The 15,861-nt window shown below is 55.2% G+C and overlaps 1 protein-coding gene across 3 annotated transcripts in view; it reads right to left on the bottom strand.

The window, feature by feature from the left end:
• Positions 1-1,304: 1,304 nt before the first annotated feature.
• ZNF710 (zinc finger protein 710) overlaps positions 1,305-15,861 on the bottom strand; it is a 50,989-nt gene continuing 36,432 nt past the window's right edge. For all 3 annotated transcript variants that reach the window (XM_084641500.1, XM_084641498.1, XM_084641499.1), the window contains 4 exons: positions 7,252-8,726; positions 5,899-6,090; positions 5,176-5,350; positions 1,305-2,399 (listed from right to left, as the gene is read on the bottom strand). In XM_084641500.1, coding sequence (XP_084497626.1) covers positions 2,227-2,399; positions 5,176-5,350; positions 5,899-6,090; positions 7,252-8,700 — 1,989 coding nt within the window. In that variant the 5' untranslated portion in view covers positions 8,701-8,726 and the 3' untranslated portion in view covers positions 1,305-2,226. The remainder of the gene's footprint in view (positions 2,400-5,175; positions 5,351-5,898; positions 6,091-7,251; positions 8,727-15,861) is intronic.

The following is a 15,861-nucleotide window of genomic DNA, read 5'->3' as shown; positions in this document are numbered from 1 at the left end:
TCCTGCTCCACCTTCCCTCTTCCTGGGCTCAGCCGTGCTTCAGCATGCTTGCTGCAGGCGCTGTCTGGTAAGGGGGGCCAAAGGCAGCTTGCAGCCGGAGGGCTTGCACCCCAGGCCCTGCGAGGGATGTGGGCCAGCAATGGCACCTAGGGCTCAATTGCCACCTAGTTTTTGGGCAGCTTTATTTGAGAGTCCCTCAGCATTGCTGGGGCAGGGGAAAAGTGACTGCAAAGCTGGAGCTGCCAGTGGCTGAGCTCCACCAGTAAGGCCTGGCCTGGGCATTCCTCAGCAGCCCAGATAGCCTGGCTGTGGGCTAGCACCCGCCCTTCCACTGTTCCCCAGGGAGGGGGCGTTGGCACTGAAGGGGAATGGGGTGAGCTGCATGCTCACCTCCCTGCTGAGGCCTGGTCTTTCTGTGCTTGCGCAGAGCCAGGGTCACACTGTCCTGAGCTGGCAGGAGATGGGAAAGTGGCAAAGCCTCTTCCCCTGTGTAAAGCCCTGGAGCCCTTAAAGGAGCAGCTTCCCTGCCTGCAGCCAGCTAGCATAGGGCCTGCCTTGCTTGGGCCATAAGTCCAGCCTTTGCTGGCTGCCCGAAACACATGCAGGAGGGCAGCATGGTCTCTGGGTGCCCCCCGGGCTTCCCTCTCCAGCCCAGCAGCCACTAGTATACTGGGGTTGTTTATAGGCTGGGGGAGGTTACTGGAACCCTTGGTGCAGATGCTTCACTGCATCCTCTCCCTGCTGTGCTTTGCTTCCCTAAGCTGCTGTTTCCACACAGTTCCAGCCTCTGCCCTTGCTCTGGGACTCGCTGGATCTTGCACTTAGGCCAGGGCTGGCTCCCTGGGTGCTGCTGGGGGACACGCCCCTGGGGCAGGTTCCTGCAGCCATGTTATTCCGGCTGGTCGAGAGAATAAGGGGGTTGTGCTGCAGCCTGGAGTTCCCTATGCTTCTCCGGTAAGAGCCCCTGCCCCAGGGCCTGCCTCACCTGCTACCCTCTGCCCCCTGGTGTGCACTGCCAGGGGGCTGGGCCGCTGCTGTTACGCCAGCCCCAGGGCAGAAATCCTCTCCCTAAGCAGCAGCCTGGGGAAGTAACAGCGCCTACCCCGTCCTCCCTTGGGTTCCCTTGGCCAGTCTCCATGGGCAGCAGGCACACACAGTCACTTTCCTTCAGGGAGCGCTGGCAGCTCTGGGCCCCAGCATGTCCCCATTCCGGATGCGCTCCCCCCATGGGAATCCAGCAAACCCCCCAACCCCCCCCAGCAGCTGCAGCTCACACGCAAGTTACACAGCGTTACACAGGAAGGTGGTTTGATTGATCCTTTAACCACTCAGCACATCTGAAAAAAATAAATTACTTCAAAATACCACCATTTCTCAGGTTTGTACAGGTCTGTTGCCCTTTAAACACAGCGCTCAGCCCTGAGCCTCCCCTGGGGTCGGTAAGAAAATACTCTCTGTGTACAGGGCTAGCTCCAGGTCAGCTTGGCAGCAGCATCTCGCCCTGCCCCTCCGGGCTGACGCTAGAGCAAGTGGCCCTGGCCCCTGCGCGGGCAAAGGGGGGAGAGCAGGAGAGGCCCCATGGCTATTTCCTGTGGTGGAGGGTAGCCGCACAGCCAAGAGGGGAGATAAAGTGGGACTAGCTGCAGTCCCCACCACAGCAGACTAGGGAGGAGGTAGAATATAATTAATGCTCATCAGATTCTGGACCATGCCTTTCCCTACCTGGGGAAAATATGGTGGCCAGAGAGCATCTCTTCTAGTGCCCCCCAGGGGCTGAGCCCAGGAGCCAGCGCTCCCTCCCAGTGCCGCAGCCTGAGCGCTATGCTCACCCTTAGACTGCAGGCAGGAATGAACACAGGGATCTCTGCTCTTCCCCCAGGCAAGGGGTGGTGAAAAAGGAGCCCTGAGAGGGGATGACCTAGGTGAGGGGCCTGCGGGCCTGCAGCAGGCCCAGTCTCACTCCACCCTGGATGGCCTGAGGAGTGAGTGGCACAGCACATCACCTCTGCAGGCCTATGGCTGAGGGCTACTACTTCCTGCAGCCTGGCACTGCCAGGGCTCAGAGCCATCCCCATTTCCTCCTTCACCATGGGGCGCCATGGGGCAGGCCCCGCTGAGCCTGGCTTTTGGTTCTGGATGCTGCAGCAGGGGACAGGAGCTTGTTTTCCCCATGTCACGCCCTGTCTTGACCCCGCACATGGCTGGGCCTAGGCCCCCATCTCTCGGCTACAACATGTTGTAATAGGCCATTTCCTTCATGGCCTGCTCGGTCAGGGCATTCTCGTCCGGGGGGTTGCCCACCCCTGCGTAGTCATAGGCATTCTCCTCATCGTACTCCTCCATTTCCTGCTGGGGGTCTAGCTCCACATGTTCCGCCCCGGTCAGTTCCATCATGGGATCTAGGAACGACACGACACGACACGTGGGGTCGGAGGACAGGGCGGCTGGGCAGTCGCATGCATCGCGCCATGCAATGCGGAGCACGGCCCAGCAGCACAGCCGGGGCAGGGCATTTCTGACACCCACCTACCTTGGAGAGCTGGCCCTGAACCCCCTGAGTAATGTGTGGCCAGCTGGGGAGCTGGACACCTGTCTCTGATGTTCCTGATAGTGGGGCTTTCATATTAGCCTCCCCGTCCCTGGCTGTCCGCTATCATAACCTGCCAGGAAAGGGGAATGCAAAGGAGGCAGCCCCTCCCCCCATGCTCTGACCCACATCTGCAAGACCCTTTCAAGGCCCTGGAGCAGTGGCAATGCAGTGCTGCGCCTGACCGTGGGAGGTGGTTTTCATCAGAACGGCCAGACTGGGTCAGACCAAAGGTCTCTCCAGCCCAGTATCCTGTCTACCGCCAGTGACCAATGCCAGGTGCCCCAGAGGGAGTGAACCTAACAGGTAAGGACCTAGTGATCTCTCTCCTGCCATCCATCTCCGCCCTCTGGCAAACAGAGGCTAGGGACACCATTCCTCACCCATCCTGGCTAATAGCCATTAATGGACTTAACCTCCATGAATGTATCCAGTTCTCTTTTAAACCCTGTTATAGTCCTAGCCTTCACAACCTCCTCAGGCAAGGAGTTCCACAGGTTGACTCTGTGCTGAATGAAGAACTTCCTTTTGCTTGTTTTAAACCTGCTGCCCATTAATTTCATTTGGTGGCCCCTAGTTCTTATATTATGGGAACAAGTAAATAACTTTTCCTTATTCACTTTCTCCATACCACTCATGGTTTTATAGACCTTTATCACATCCCTCCCTTAGTCTCCTCTTTTCCAAGCTGAAAAGTCCTAGCCTCTTTAATCTCTCCTCATATGGGACCCGTTCCAAACCCCTAATCATTTTAGTTGCCCCTTTCTGAACCTTTTCTAATGCCAGTGTATCTTTTTTGAGATGAGGGGACCACATCTGTACACAGTATTCAAGATGTGGGTGTACCATGGATTTTTATAAGGGTAAGAAGATATTCTCCGTCTTATTCGCTATCCCTTTTTTAATGATTCCTAACATCGCGTTTGCTTTTTTGACTGCCACTGCACACTGAGTGGACATCTTCAGAGAACGATCCACGATGACGCCAAGATCTTTCTCCTGATTAGTTGTAGCTAAATTACCCCCCCCCCATCATATCGTATGTATAGGTGGGGTTATTTTTTCCAATGTGCATTACTTTACATTTATCCACATTAAATTTCATTTGCCATTTTGTTGCCCAAGCACTTAGTTTTGTGAGATCTTTCTGAAGTTCTTCACAGTCTGCTTTGGTCTTAACTATCTTGAGCAGTTTAGTATCATCTGCAAACTTTGCCACCTCACTGTTTACCCCTTTCTCTGGATCATTTATGAATAAGTTGAATAGGATTGGTCCTAGGACTGACCCTTAGGGAACACCACTAGTTACCCCTCTCCATTCTGAAAATTTACCATTTATTCCTACCCTTTGTTCCCTGTCTTTTAACTAGTTCTCAATCCATGAAAGGATCTTCTCTTTTATCCCATGACAACTTAATTTACATAAGAGCCTTTGGTGAGGGACCTTGTCAAAGGTTTTTTGGAAATCTAAGTACACTATGTCCACTGGATTCCCCTTGTCCACATGGTTGTTGACCCGCTCAAAGAACTCTAATCCATTAGTAAGACATGATCTCCTGTTACAGAAACCATGTTGACTTTTGTGTAACAATTGATGCTCTTCAAAGTGTCTGACAATTCTATTCTTTACCCTCATTCCCCTGGCCCACGGTGCACTCTGGGGCCCAGGTGTCAGGCTTTGTAACACTGTGCCTGAGTGCCAGGCAGTGCAGGTGTCTAGCTGGCTTGCTTGCCCACCACCACCCTCCCCGTGTGATGGGCTGCCCCATGGCATGCTGCCATCTCTGGCACTTAGTGATTACAGCATAGACCCAGGTCAGCACCCCTGGTACAATGCACTTTGAGGACCATGCAGATGGTTTTTCAATTGCAGTGGCATGGCAGAATCTCAGCCTTCATTAATGGGCGTACAGTGCTAGCTGAGAACCCGTGACCCAGGCACCGCCATTGGAGGGAGGCTGCAGTCACCTTGAAACAACAGCTCAGAGCTGCAGCTCCTCGTTTCTGCTGGAGGCTAGAGTCTGAACCCTAATGCTGACGATTAAGTGTCAACATCATTAGCTAATTCACTGTGGGGTGCTTGAGCAGAACCAGCCAGCTAAAGCATCTCGCCATCCCTATGGGAGGGAGGGCCAGAGACTGGGAATACAGAATTCCATCCCCTAACAACGTCACCTCAGCCCTGGCCAAAGGGAGAGGAAGGCAGAGATGCACCCTTGATGCTACCAGAAGCCTTAACTGCTCCCAAGCAGCTGCTCAAACCTCCAGCTTCCACCTGACAGCCTCTGTGCTGCAGTGACGTGCAACACACAATGTCTGACGTGTGGGGAAGCCCACACATACATGCTGTGAGGGGGAAGGGGAAGCCTGGGGGCAATGCTGCACAACCCAATGGAGGGCTACCAGGAGCCTGGGTTAGTACAGGACCGGCACGTTCCAAAAGGCCCCTGCAGAGGAGCCGTGGTGCAGCCCTCTCCTCAAGCTAGCAGGTCACCAGACGACAGCAGGGTTTGGCCAGATCTCTTTGTGCGTGCCCTATCAATGCTGGCTTCCCCTTCCCAGGAGACCCAGCAGGCCACCACACCCACCTTGGCTGTCCAGGCTGATGTCCATGACCCCATGTTTGACCTTCATGTGCCGGCTCAGGTTGCCTTTCAGGTTAAACTTGCTGGAGCAGTAGGGGCATTTGAAGGGTTTGCTCCCGGCATGCAGGTGCATGTGCCCCAGCAGGTTGTACATGCGGTTGAAGGACTTCCCACAAACCTGGGAACAACAGGCCACCCATTAGGCAAGCCCCATCCCTGTCACTGCACATGGTATCGCCCCCCTCCCGCCCCCACTGCCAGCGGGCGGCTGCCTTCCACAGCCAGGCCTGCCTTAAGGGTCTGGGGTTTTCAAACGAGCCCCGCAGATCGACTATCCCTGTCCTTTCCACACAAACCTGAACTAGCCGCTCACATTACGTCTCATCACTCCACCCCCCACCCCCCTTCTGGCACTGGGCTGGTGAGGCTGGGTGTGCATTTTAGTGCTCGTGAAAGCGAGGGGCTCAACACAGGTACATGGAGCTCAAACTCCCTGCCCAGCTTTGCCGACAGGCCCCAGTACTAAGCTGCGGCCCCTGCTATTTCCGCCTTGGCTCTCCAGAGCGGAGAGTGCAAGCCAGGCTGAACTGTGTGGTGCTGCGGATGTGGGGGCACTGGTGACCTTAGTCCAGGCTGGCTGGTGCCCTGCAGAGGTGAAGCATGGGCGTGTCAGCCCCAATGAAGGAGCTGCCCCCCAGAAGGGTTTTGGAGGCTCCTAGCGGGTACCTTGCATTTGAATGGCTTCACTGGCGAGTGCACAATCATATGGGTCTTGAGGGTCTGCTTCTGCACAAAGGTCTTGAAGCAGATGTGACACTGGTACGGACGGACGCTGGTGTGTATGAGCATGTGCCGCTTCATGTTGGCCTGCAGGGTGAACTCACGCCCGCACACCTCACACTTGAATTCCTTCACACCCTGCAAGGGTCACAGAAAAGAATGCCACACAACTTGGCTCTGAATTGGAGCGTGCACATTTAGTGGGGACCAGCTCAAAGGACTGCGGGGGGGCCCCACCTCCTCGTCCACTGAACAGGAGGCTCCCTGCATGGAGCACACCACCACCTCCTCGGGCCAGCGCAGACACGTTCAGCGGCATGTCTGTCTCCCCCGGTAACCGGGGGGCCCGTGGGGGAAATCTAAGGACTTGCCTCTGCTCCGGAGATAAACTGCTGTATAGGACACCGAGCATATGGAACAAAGCCTCAGTGCAACCAACTTGTCTGCACCACCCTCGAAATCTTTCCTGCTTCCTTCCCTGTCTTCTGCATAAACAGACACAGGGATCCCCCCAAAGCATACCCACCTTCCCTGCGAGCTGAGCCCAAGGGCTGGAGAGCCTATGTGGGGAATCCTTCTGCCCACGCCCCCTTTTACTCCTGGCTCCCCCGCAGCGGAGCAAGAAGTGCCTCTGGGGGCACATTCGGCACCTCCTTTGGCAGGAGAGTAAGAACCATTCCCTTTGGGCCTGGGCTGCAGGTGCCCCAGCTGGCTGGAAGCTCCTGTTCCATTGCAGTGGACATGCATGGCCGGGGGAAGAAAGCAGACTGCTCAGCCCTGCCTGAGCCCCATGGGCAGACCCAGCGCCCTCTGGGGAAGGGGCATGGTGAATGAGGGGGCAGACTGGTCTCTAAGACGAACACCAGGAGCGTTGCATTCTGCTTTGCACGCTGTCTGAGCTGGGAGAATTGCTCCCCCTAAGAGGCAGAAAACACTCCAGTCTCAGCCTCTGGGCCAAGGTCAGAGCGACAGAGTAGCTGGCCAGCCCCACAGCACCCATATTGCACTGTTCCTGCCCCACAAGCAGGGAAGGCCGATCCAAGAGCCCCCCCTAGGAGGGAAGGGCGGTCACACAGGCCCCTGGGAACTCAGACTGGGCATGATAATGTCCTTTTATCCTACCAACAAATGAGTAATTAGTGCAAACCAAGGCCAGCTCTAATGGCTAGATCCCTGCCTGAGCCCGACCCCCAATGGGGACAGTGAGTGCTCTAAGGAAGGGAAATCGTTCCCTTCCCCGGCCCCCGCACACTGCTCTCCGGGGCAGGGAAAGCCCTTGGGCTCAGCGGCTGCTTGCACCTTGTGCGTGAGCGAGTGCTGCTTGAGGTGGTGGATCTGGCTGAACTCCATGCCGCACTCGGTGCAGACGAAGGGCCGGACGTTCTGGTGCTTCAGCATGTGGTTCTGCAGCTGGCTGCGGTAGGGGAAGGACTTGCTGCACTCCAGGCACTGGTAGAGCGTGGGCCCCTGGTGCGTGGAGAGGTGGCGCTTGAGCTGTGTCAGCGTGGAGAAGTCCAGCCCACACTCCACGCACACGTGGCAGCGCCCGTTCTCGTGCTTCCCCTCGTGGGCCCTCAGCTCGCTGGGGTAGGCGAAGCCCCGGCCACAGAAGTGGCAGCTGTACGGCTTGGTGTCGCTGTGCAGCAGCATGTGCCTCTTCAGGTGGCTGGTCTGCGTGAAGGCTTTGCCGCACACCCCGCACTTGTGCGGCCGCGTGCCCTGGTGCGTCAGGAGGTGCGTCTGCAGGTGGCTCGGCTGCTTGAAGAGCTTGCCGCAGTGCGGGCAGGAGTGGGGCTTGATGCCGTTGTGGCCCAGGATGTGCGTCACCAGGTTGTACTTGGAGGTGTAGGATTTCTCACACATGCGGCATTGCCAGCGCTTCTGGCGGTCCCCCGCCTCCACCAGGTAGGAGTCGTCGATCTGCACGTTGATGTCCAGCCGGTCCAGCTGGGCCTTTTTGTTGCGTTCTGTGTGGACTCCAGCCGCGTCTGCGTCAAAATCTGCTGGCTCCTGCCACGTAAAGCCCTGCTCGCTCTTCCCCTGCTCCGATGATTCTGGCACGGGTGCCTCCAGAGATGCAGCATTCGCCTCGAGGCTGCACTCGCTCCCGAGGGCCTCCGGCCCCGTGCTTGCTGGGGCCCCGCCCATGCTGGCCTCAGCGTAACTGACCTGGATGGGGTCCGGACAGCTGTGCTCGTAACTCCCCAGGCCCTCGGTCTGCTGCACGTGTCTGCGCAGACGCCGGGGCTTCCTGCTGAAAGCACTGAGGTCAATCATCTTCACGGCACTGCTCTGCACCGGCTTCTCACAGCCGGACTCCTCGAGGCTGGGCGGGTGGCTGCTCGGCATCTCCTCCTTGCTGTCGCCAGGGACAGACACTTCGTACACCACCTCCTCGCCCGCACTCGCAGGGTTTTCATACTTGACCTTGGGCACCAGCCTCACCGGGGGCCGCTTCCTCCTGCGGGTATGTTTTTCAAATGGAGTCTCTGCCTCCAGCCCCTCCTCCTCTGGTGCCTCAGCTGGGACACAGCCTTCCTTCTCCAGCCGGTAAGCGCTTTCCGGATCCTCGGGTTCCACCGTGGCAGTGTCTGCAAGTTCATTTCCTAGCCCTGGAAAGAAGCCTCCGGGGCTGATGGTCGCGCCAAAGAGCTCGTTCTCGGACACCAAGCCCAAGACAGCGGCCTGTGCCAGGGAGAGCACCACCACCGCATCTGTCTGAGTTCCAGAGTCGGTGAAGCGTTCCATCTCACCCCACGGCTAGGCTGTCATCGCTGCAGGAATGAGAGAGAAGGGCTCGTTAGCCTTTGTCAGGGCTGCATCCCACCCCACGAGCCCAGGCAGGGACCCAGTCTGCTGTCATTGGGGGTGGCAGCACTGAGGTGCTGGCTAGCAGCCACGCCCTGATCACTGCTCTGGGACGACGGCTTCGCTAACAAGTGGAGACCAACATTATCAAGAGTGACCACTGATTCTGGGTGCCCAACTTGGAACACCTGGGCCTGATGTTCAGAGGTGCTGAGCGCTCCACTCCAGATGAAACCCCTGGGAACTGTGGCGCTGAGCCCCTCGGAAACATCAAACTCTGCGTTAAGATGTAGACCCAAGAGGGAGCAGTCCCTGGGACAAGCGGAGTCCTTGGGGTCTCTCTCGCACTCCAGTGCCACCTTTCATTCATGTTCTGTGCCAGCTCAGCCAGATGTAGCTGTCTGAGTGCTGGGTTTCCAGTGGTGGGGTGGGAGAGGAATTCTGAACCAAGCCATCATCTGAGATGCTGTAAAACCTCAGCTTCCCCAAATCCCTGTAAACTCCCCCGGGCAGGTTTCAAGGAAGGGTCAAGAAAGCTAAACGTGCGAACAGTTTATGAGCTGCCTGAAGTTCCTTTCTCTCACAAGGCAGGGCGAGGGGAACATAACACTGCAAGGGCCGGGGAGCCAAAGGGACTCGGCCCAAACCCTCTTCGGGGGAAGCACTGGGAAGTGCCCCAGTGTACCTGGTGTTCTAGACTGACCAGGCCCAAGCAGAACGTACTAGGGGGATTTTCTGTTTAGGTTCCCCTGCATGTTCCTCCCCTGGGGGCCCGAGGGGCTGGTGAAGAAGGGCAGGCTCAGCCAAGCGCTGCGCCGCATTCCCAGGCGGGACACTCCGTACAGGAGCCAAGCCAGCCTAGGATGCTGCTGCCTCTTGCTCAGCGGCAGATGAAGTCTCTGCTCTCTAGCTTTTCAGCCTCTGTTTCCTTGCAGCCCACTCCACCTCCAGGCTGGGGGAATCCCCTTTCCCTTTGCCCTTCATTAACTGCCCCTCTCCCTTGGTCCAGAGTTTCCCCAGCAATGAGTGTGCCTTGTTTTAAGGGAAGTTCACTTGTTGATATTTTATCTGGTTTCCTTCCCCTCGGCTGCACATCCAGGGCCTGTGCTGGCTGCAGATTGATAAACTACTGAACAGAAGACAAAGAGAGGGTCATAGAGCTAATTACAATAACCAGAAGTTCTTCTGAAATTAGTAAAATAAAGACAGGGTACTTCTAAGGGTACGAGTGGCTGAGATACAGCAAGGCAGCACCCAGTGGGCCACAAAGTCACCACGCTTGAAAGCATCCAAACTCACATGGCCCCTGTACTGAAGTGTCTGATCTCTCCCCAAGTAGGTATGCTCCCAACGCCCCTGCAGGCAGGGCAGGGCTGTGAGCCGCATCATACAGAGGGGACCTCTGAGGCCCAGAGACACTAAGCTCACACAGGGTATCTGTGGCAAGGCCTGGCACTGAACCCAGATCTTCTGAGCCCTTATCCATGCCCTGACCTCCTGACTTCCTGGGAAAGAACTGGCCCAGGGGCTCTCTGAATTGCCCGGGGGGATTTGTAATGAATCTGGGAACACTGGGCAAGGTCAAATGGCTGCCATGGCTAATGGCAGGCCAGCCGGCCAGCGTCCATTCTGAGCACACTCACGGAAAGGCGGATATGGAGGGCAGTCAAACAATTACATCATGGCAGGATAATTCATGCCAGTCCCCAGGGTTTTACTGGGAAACAGGGTCTCAAACTACCATTTTTGAGGAGGTTACAGTTTGGGTGATAAAAGGGGCATTGCTGACATAACGTACAACAGCTTGGTCCCACCCGATAAAAAATTCTCTCTAAAAATTTAAATATTGGAGGTTTTTAGTGGGGCCCTGTGAGGATCCGCTCCCAGATCAGCGCCAGTCTGTGTCTTTATCCGAGAGATGGAAGAAATTCTACAGTTACTGCAGGTCAGACCTGCAGAGGACATAAAAATGAGTGAGTGGTAAACGAGGACAGTGGCAGGCCAGTTATCCAAGCTGACCTGGATTGCTTGGTAAATGGGGCTCATTTGAGCAAACTGCATTTTAACACAGTCACTCAAATTCATACGTCTCAGCCCAAAGACGAGAGGTCATGCTTACAAGGTGGGAGGCCGTAGCTTGGAATGCAGGGACAGCGAGAAGGAGAGAGGAGTAACGGGAGATAACCAAGTGAACACGAGCGCTCAAGGCAATGCTGCAGCTAAGAGGGCAAACCCGGTACTTGGATGCTTGAATATGCAGAGGAATATTAAGGAAGAGCAGGAAGATGGTGTTACCTCTGCCTGCAAGTTAGTGAGCCCATCACTAGATACAGGCTCCAGTTCTGGCATTCACACTTGGGGAGGGCTCAGAAGAGAGTGACGAGAACAGTCTGAGGTCTGGAAACCTTCCATACAGTGAGAGAGAAGAAACTCAGCCTCGTGTATCCCAGAAAAGGCTAAGAGGTGCCTTGCTCAGGATCTTTAATGCCTATGTAGGGAGGAGATTTCTGATAGCAGAGGGCTCTTTAATCAAGCAGGAAAAGGCAGAACAAAATCCCATGGCTGGGAGCTGAAACTGGACAAACTCAGACTAGAAATAAGGTGCTGCTTTTTAAGCAGTGAGAGGAATTAGCCACTGGAGCCACTTCCCTAAGGACCTGGTGGATTCTCCAGCTCAAAGGCTTTAAATCCAGACTGATGCCTTTCTAAAGCAGTGCTCTCGCTCAGGTAGGAGCGATGGGCTCAGTGCAGAAACTACGGGATTCTGGGTGTGGTGCTATGCAGAAGTCACACGAGAGGAGTCTCTTTCCAAAGAGCCCCAGGGAACACAGCAGCATTCTACAAGTACAGTCCCAAGTCTGCCAGAGATACAGCCCAGTCTCAAGTTCACCTTGCTAGAGGCCACAGCCCCGAATGGGACACTACTTAGGGCCCGATCCTGTTCCCACTGCAGCCTAGGAGCAGAAGCAGGGTGCATCTCTTTTCCTGCTGGACACTGCCATTGCTTGTGCTGTTCCGTGACCACTAGAGAGAAGCATGGAACCCAGCTCCACAGCCAGGGAGGAGGAGGAAGTGTTCGGAGCAGGAGAGAGGCTCACAACTGGACCAACCCATTCAGGATGGGATTTACGCTTTTTAGCTTCAAGTGCTTCCATCTTCTTTCATTGCCCCCCCGACGTATTTGTTCCTCTTTTCTTCCCAACGTTTAACTAAAAACCACCACTCAGGAATTCAGCTGCCTTCAAACTAATACAGAAGGTTCAACAGACTGTCTAAAAAGTACATTTTGACTATCCAGGGGACCGCCTGTGTGCTTAGAGGGCCATGGTCCCAGAGCTCTCTCTAAACTAGCTTCTGAGTCGAACACGAAGCACCTCTCCTCCCTGCGTCGGGTCCAGGGCCTGTGCATGTATGATCAGAACCCACCGAGGACTGAAGCTCCTCAGAGAGCTTTCATGAACCCAGGACCCAAGGTCATGCCATCGGAGACGTACGTGCTCTGCTAGTCTCTGGAGCAGCTGTGAGGCCGGTAAATTTGGACCAAGGCAAGTAAGCTGCAGATGAATGTCACCAGAGACAGCAAAGAAAGAGTTTTATGGAAGTTTGACAGCAAATGGCACTAGTTATCCAGCACCCTTGCTTTGCTTACATACACTTCATCATCAGAATGGGGACAGGAACCTTCTTCAAGCAGTCAGCCATACACAGCACTTACCAGCTGAACACACCAAAGGAAGCCGCTAGCTAATAATTTCATGACTGCCATATGCAAGCCCAGGAACCTGGGATAGCGAAATACAGGGACTCTGCTGCAGGGGGAAGATGTGGGACAGGTGAGACACCTTTGGGGGTGTTCGGCCTTGAATTCAGATTCGTTACCATTCTGCAGCAGCATTCCTTAGGGATTCAGGCTGCAGGTGATGGTGACTGAGAAGTAGTTAAAGAGGGAGAATGCCAAACAAAGCAAGGGAGATCCCAGGGAGAGGAGGAGACAGCTAGAGACAGAAAGCCAGCCAGCAAGGGAGGCCAACCCCGTCAGGTAGGCTGGGAAACAGACATGTCAGACACTCAATCAACCCCCTCTTCTGCTCAGAGCGGTTGTAACCCCCAACTGGCCCAATATATAAAGCAGCACGAATACAAGCACCTGCACAGCTCCCCTAAACCTTCCTCATCCGAGTCTTGAGAAACCGGTCCCCTGCCCTACGGCATGCCTGGTTCTTCGAGACGTGTCACCCACATGTGCCCCAGGTTTCCGAGACCAGCATCTTCTTGTGTAGCAGTGTCCCTTGGGCCTCTGCCTGCACCCCAGGTGCCCTCCAGCACCCCATAACTGAAGGTTAAGGGGCCAGGTGGCTGCAACTACTCCTCAGTAGGATCCAGATTGGCAAGGCCTCTGCAGCAGGAGAAGGAACCCAAGTGGACACATCTCAGCCAACCCATTACCACAGGGCAAGTAACTGGTCTTTGAGTGATTGTCCACACATATCCCACCTCTAGCGACTCACATGCAGGGACCCATTTCCTGCAGGGGGTGCTGGGCATCTGCTGGACTAATGACTGTGGGGCAGTGCTGCCAAAGCGACTGTCAGATTTGGAGCCCCCTCCCAAGGAAGATGGGGTCTGGCGTGCGGGAAGCCACAAATAAGCCTCGAGGCTCCTGGCTATGGTTAGGTGGCAGGAGACTGCAGCTTTCCACCTGAGGTGGGTGACCGGAGTCTGGTGCGCTCTGAGAGGCAAGCGGGTAGTTGAGGATAGCAGTGAGTGGGGCTTCAGAAAGGGGAGAAGCCATTTCTCCACAGCTCAGCTACAGAACCTCTTCCACTGCGCGGCAAAGGTGAGCTTACTGGAGTCCTTCCAGCTGTGAGCTGGAAACGGGGTCTGGGTGTAGGACCAGGCCTTTTGCCTCAGGCTGCAAGAGTCTGCCTGGCGGGAGGCCATGTGGACTGGTTCACGAGGTTGAAGTACCAAAACTGCCTGGGCCACGCTGTGGCTGCCAGAATCACCAGGGACGGGTCTGGTTTGATCTTCCCATGGAGTCTCGGTACCAGGGGAACAGCGGGGCGGGTGTATATGCACCTCAGGCCCCATGGAATGAGAAAGGGGTCTGATGGAGAGCAGGACCGACTGCCCTGACAGAGCAGAACCTGCGCCACTCCTCAGTCAGGTGGGATGTGCCGCAGGGTTACAGCGGGGTGTCATGGAGAACGGATCCTAGCGTGACTTGGTGGTGCTGGCTAAGGTGCTTTGCTAGGGTGTTCTGCAGATTGAGGAAGTGAAGAGCTACTCCTGAGCCTTGGTGAGTCGCCTCCTGACACAATGGTGGCACGGGAGCCCCCCGTGCATGTTGCTATAGCACATCACGGTGTTGGCAGTGAGTTCTTGTCCTGTGGCACACTGAAGAACTGGCAGAAAGCCTACACATGCCAGCTGAAGGGCCCTCAGTCCTGGAACACTTCTGTGGGGTTTGCTTCCTGGAGAGGCCTGAGCTCCTTGCCTTCCAATGTGTGCAGCCATGCCCGCCTGGCACTTGGCAAACACCCCGGGGTCATGGAGAGGCCGAGGAGAAGCACTCTGTATTGGCAGAGAGACTTTCCCACGAAAAATCTGAGGGGTGCATCACAATATGGAAGTATGCACCCTGTAAGTTGAGAGCTTGGATCCAGTCTTGAGGATCCAGCCTAGGAATTACAGATGCCAGTTTCACCTTCCTGAAGCCGAATTGACAAACTTGTTGTGTTGAAGATGCAGGATGGGGCACCCCCCACTCTTCTTCTGAGCCAAGAAACTGTGAGAGTAGAACCCCGAGCCCAGGACCTCTATGGGCACTTCTTCCACTGCTGCAAGTTGCAGTAGGGAGTCCACTGCCTTCCTGAACAGGATCTTATGAGATGGTTCCCAAGGGGGAAGGGAAGCACTTGGACTCGGAAAAGTAACGCTTCTCTGTGCTCTCCAGGACCCATCAAGTTGTCACCTACCACCCCACGGCGTATCAAAGAATTACCACCCATACTCAATGGGGACCCCACTCAAAGAAATCTTTCTTGAATCCCCTCTTCTGGCCTTCAAACAACTCCCCCAAAACTCTCCAAGCTCCTCATCAGAAGCCAGCTCCCCACAGACCAGGACTCACCAACTCAAAGCAGCACCAGACCCTGCCAGAACAGATGCAAAACCTGCAGACACAGCTCCACTGCTGCTGATCAGCATCACCCACGACACACCTTCCGAGATCCCTGGTCCTACACATGCCATCACCACACAGGGTGTATCCCATCTAGGGCACTAAATGCCACAGGAACAAATGTGTGGGTGAAATCAGACAACACAATGCTCTTCAATGAGCTCTCACTGAAAAAATGACAAAAGAAACCCTGTCACCTGTGGGTGAACACTTTTCACAAAGCAGTCACTGTCTCACTTGTCTGTCCTCACTCTCAAAGGAAACCTGCACCAACACCTGGTAAAATATGAGCCAGGGAGCTTAAATTCATAACTTTGCTAGACACTAAAAATCATGGACTGAACAGAACCATGATTTATGGCTTATAACAATCTATAACCCAATTAATTGTCTCCACCTACCACCCTGCAGCTTTCTCCCCCTCCCCCCCATGACTGGAGGGGTGTTAACAGGCCATTTCACCTAGAATGGCTCCTTGAAATGTGTTAACTACTTATGCTAAACAATCTGTTCCTCCTTTTATTTAGCTGGGACATTGAGAACCTTTCTCAGACCTGAGGAAGAGTGCTGTGTAGCCTGAAAGCTTGTGTCTCTCACTAACAGGAGTTGGTCCAATAACAGATATTACCTCTTCCCTAGTCTCTCTAGTTTCATGCAGCTGCGGACTAGGAGACGCTGCTGCAGGTGTGTGGAGGGGCGTCTTCCAAGGTGGGACAGCACAACAGCACCCCGGCATTCGCTGCACCTGTTAGAATTGGCATGTGCTTCTAAGCATGTAGCCAACCTGTCCGAAGTATTAGGTATTTTCTAAGCAAGGAGACAGTGCCCAACAGAAGGGGGTGCTGTTCCACCAAGCTAGACCCGGACACAAGAATACAAGCAAATCCTCAGTGCAGTGCCATCCCAAAGCCGTGCAG

Source organism: Lepidochelys olivacea, assembly GCF_965140295.1.
Source record: "Lepidochelys olivacea isolate rLepOli2 genome assembly, chromosome: 10".
NCBI lineage: Eukaryota > Metazoa > Chordata > Testudines > Cheloniidae > Lepidochelys > Lepidochelys olivacea.
Note: the sequence above shows the minus strand (reverse complement) of the source record. Positions and strands in the feature narration are given on the sequence as shown.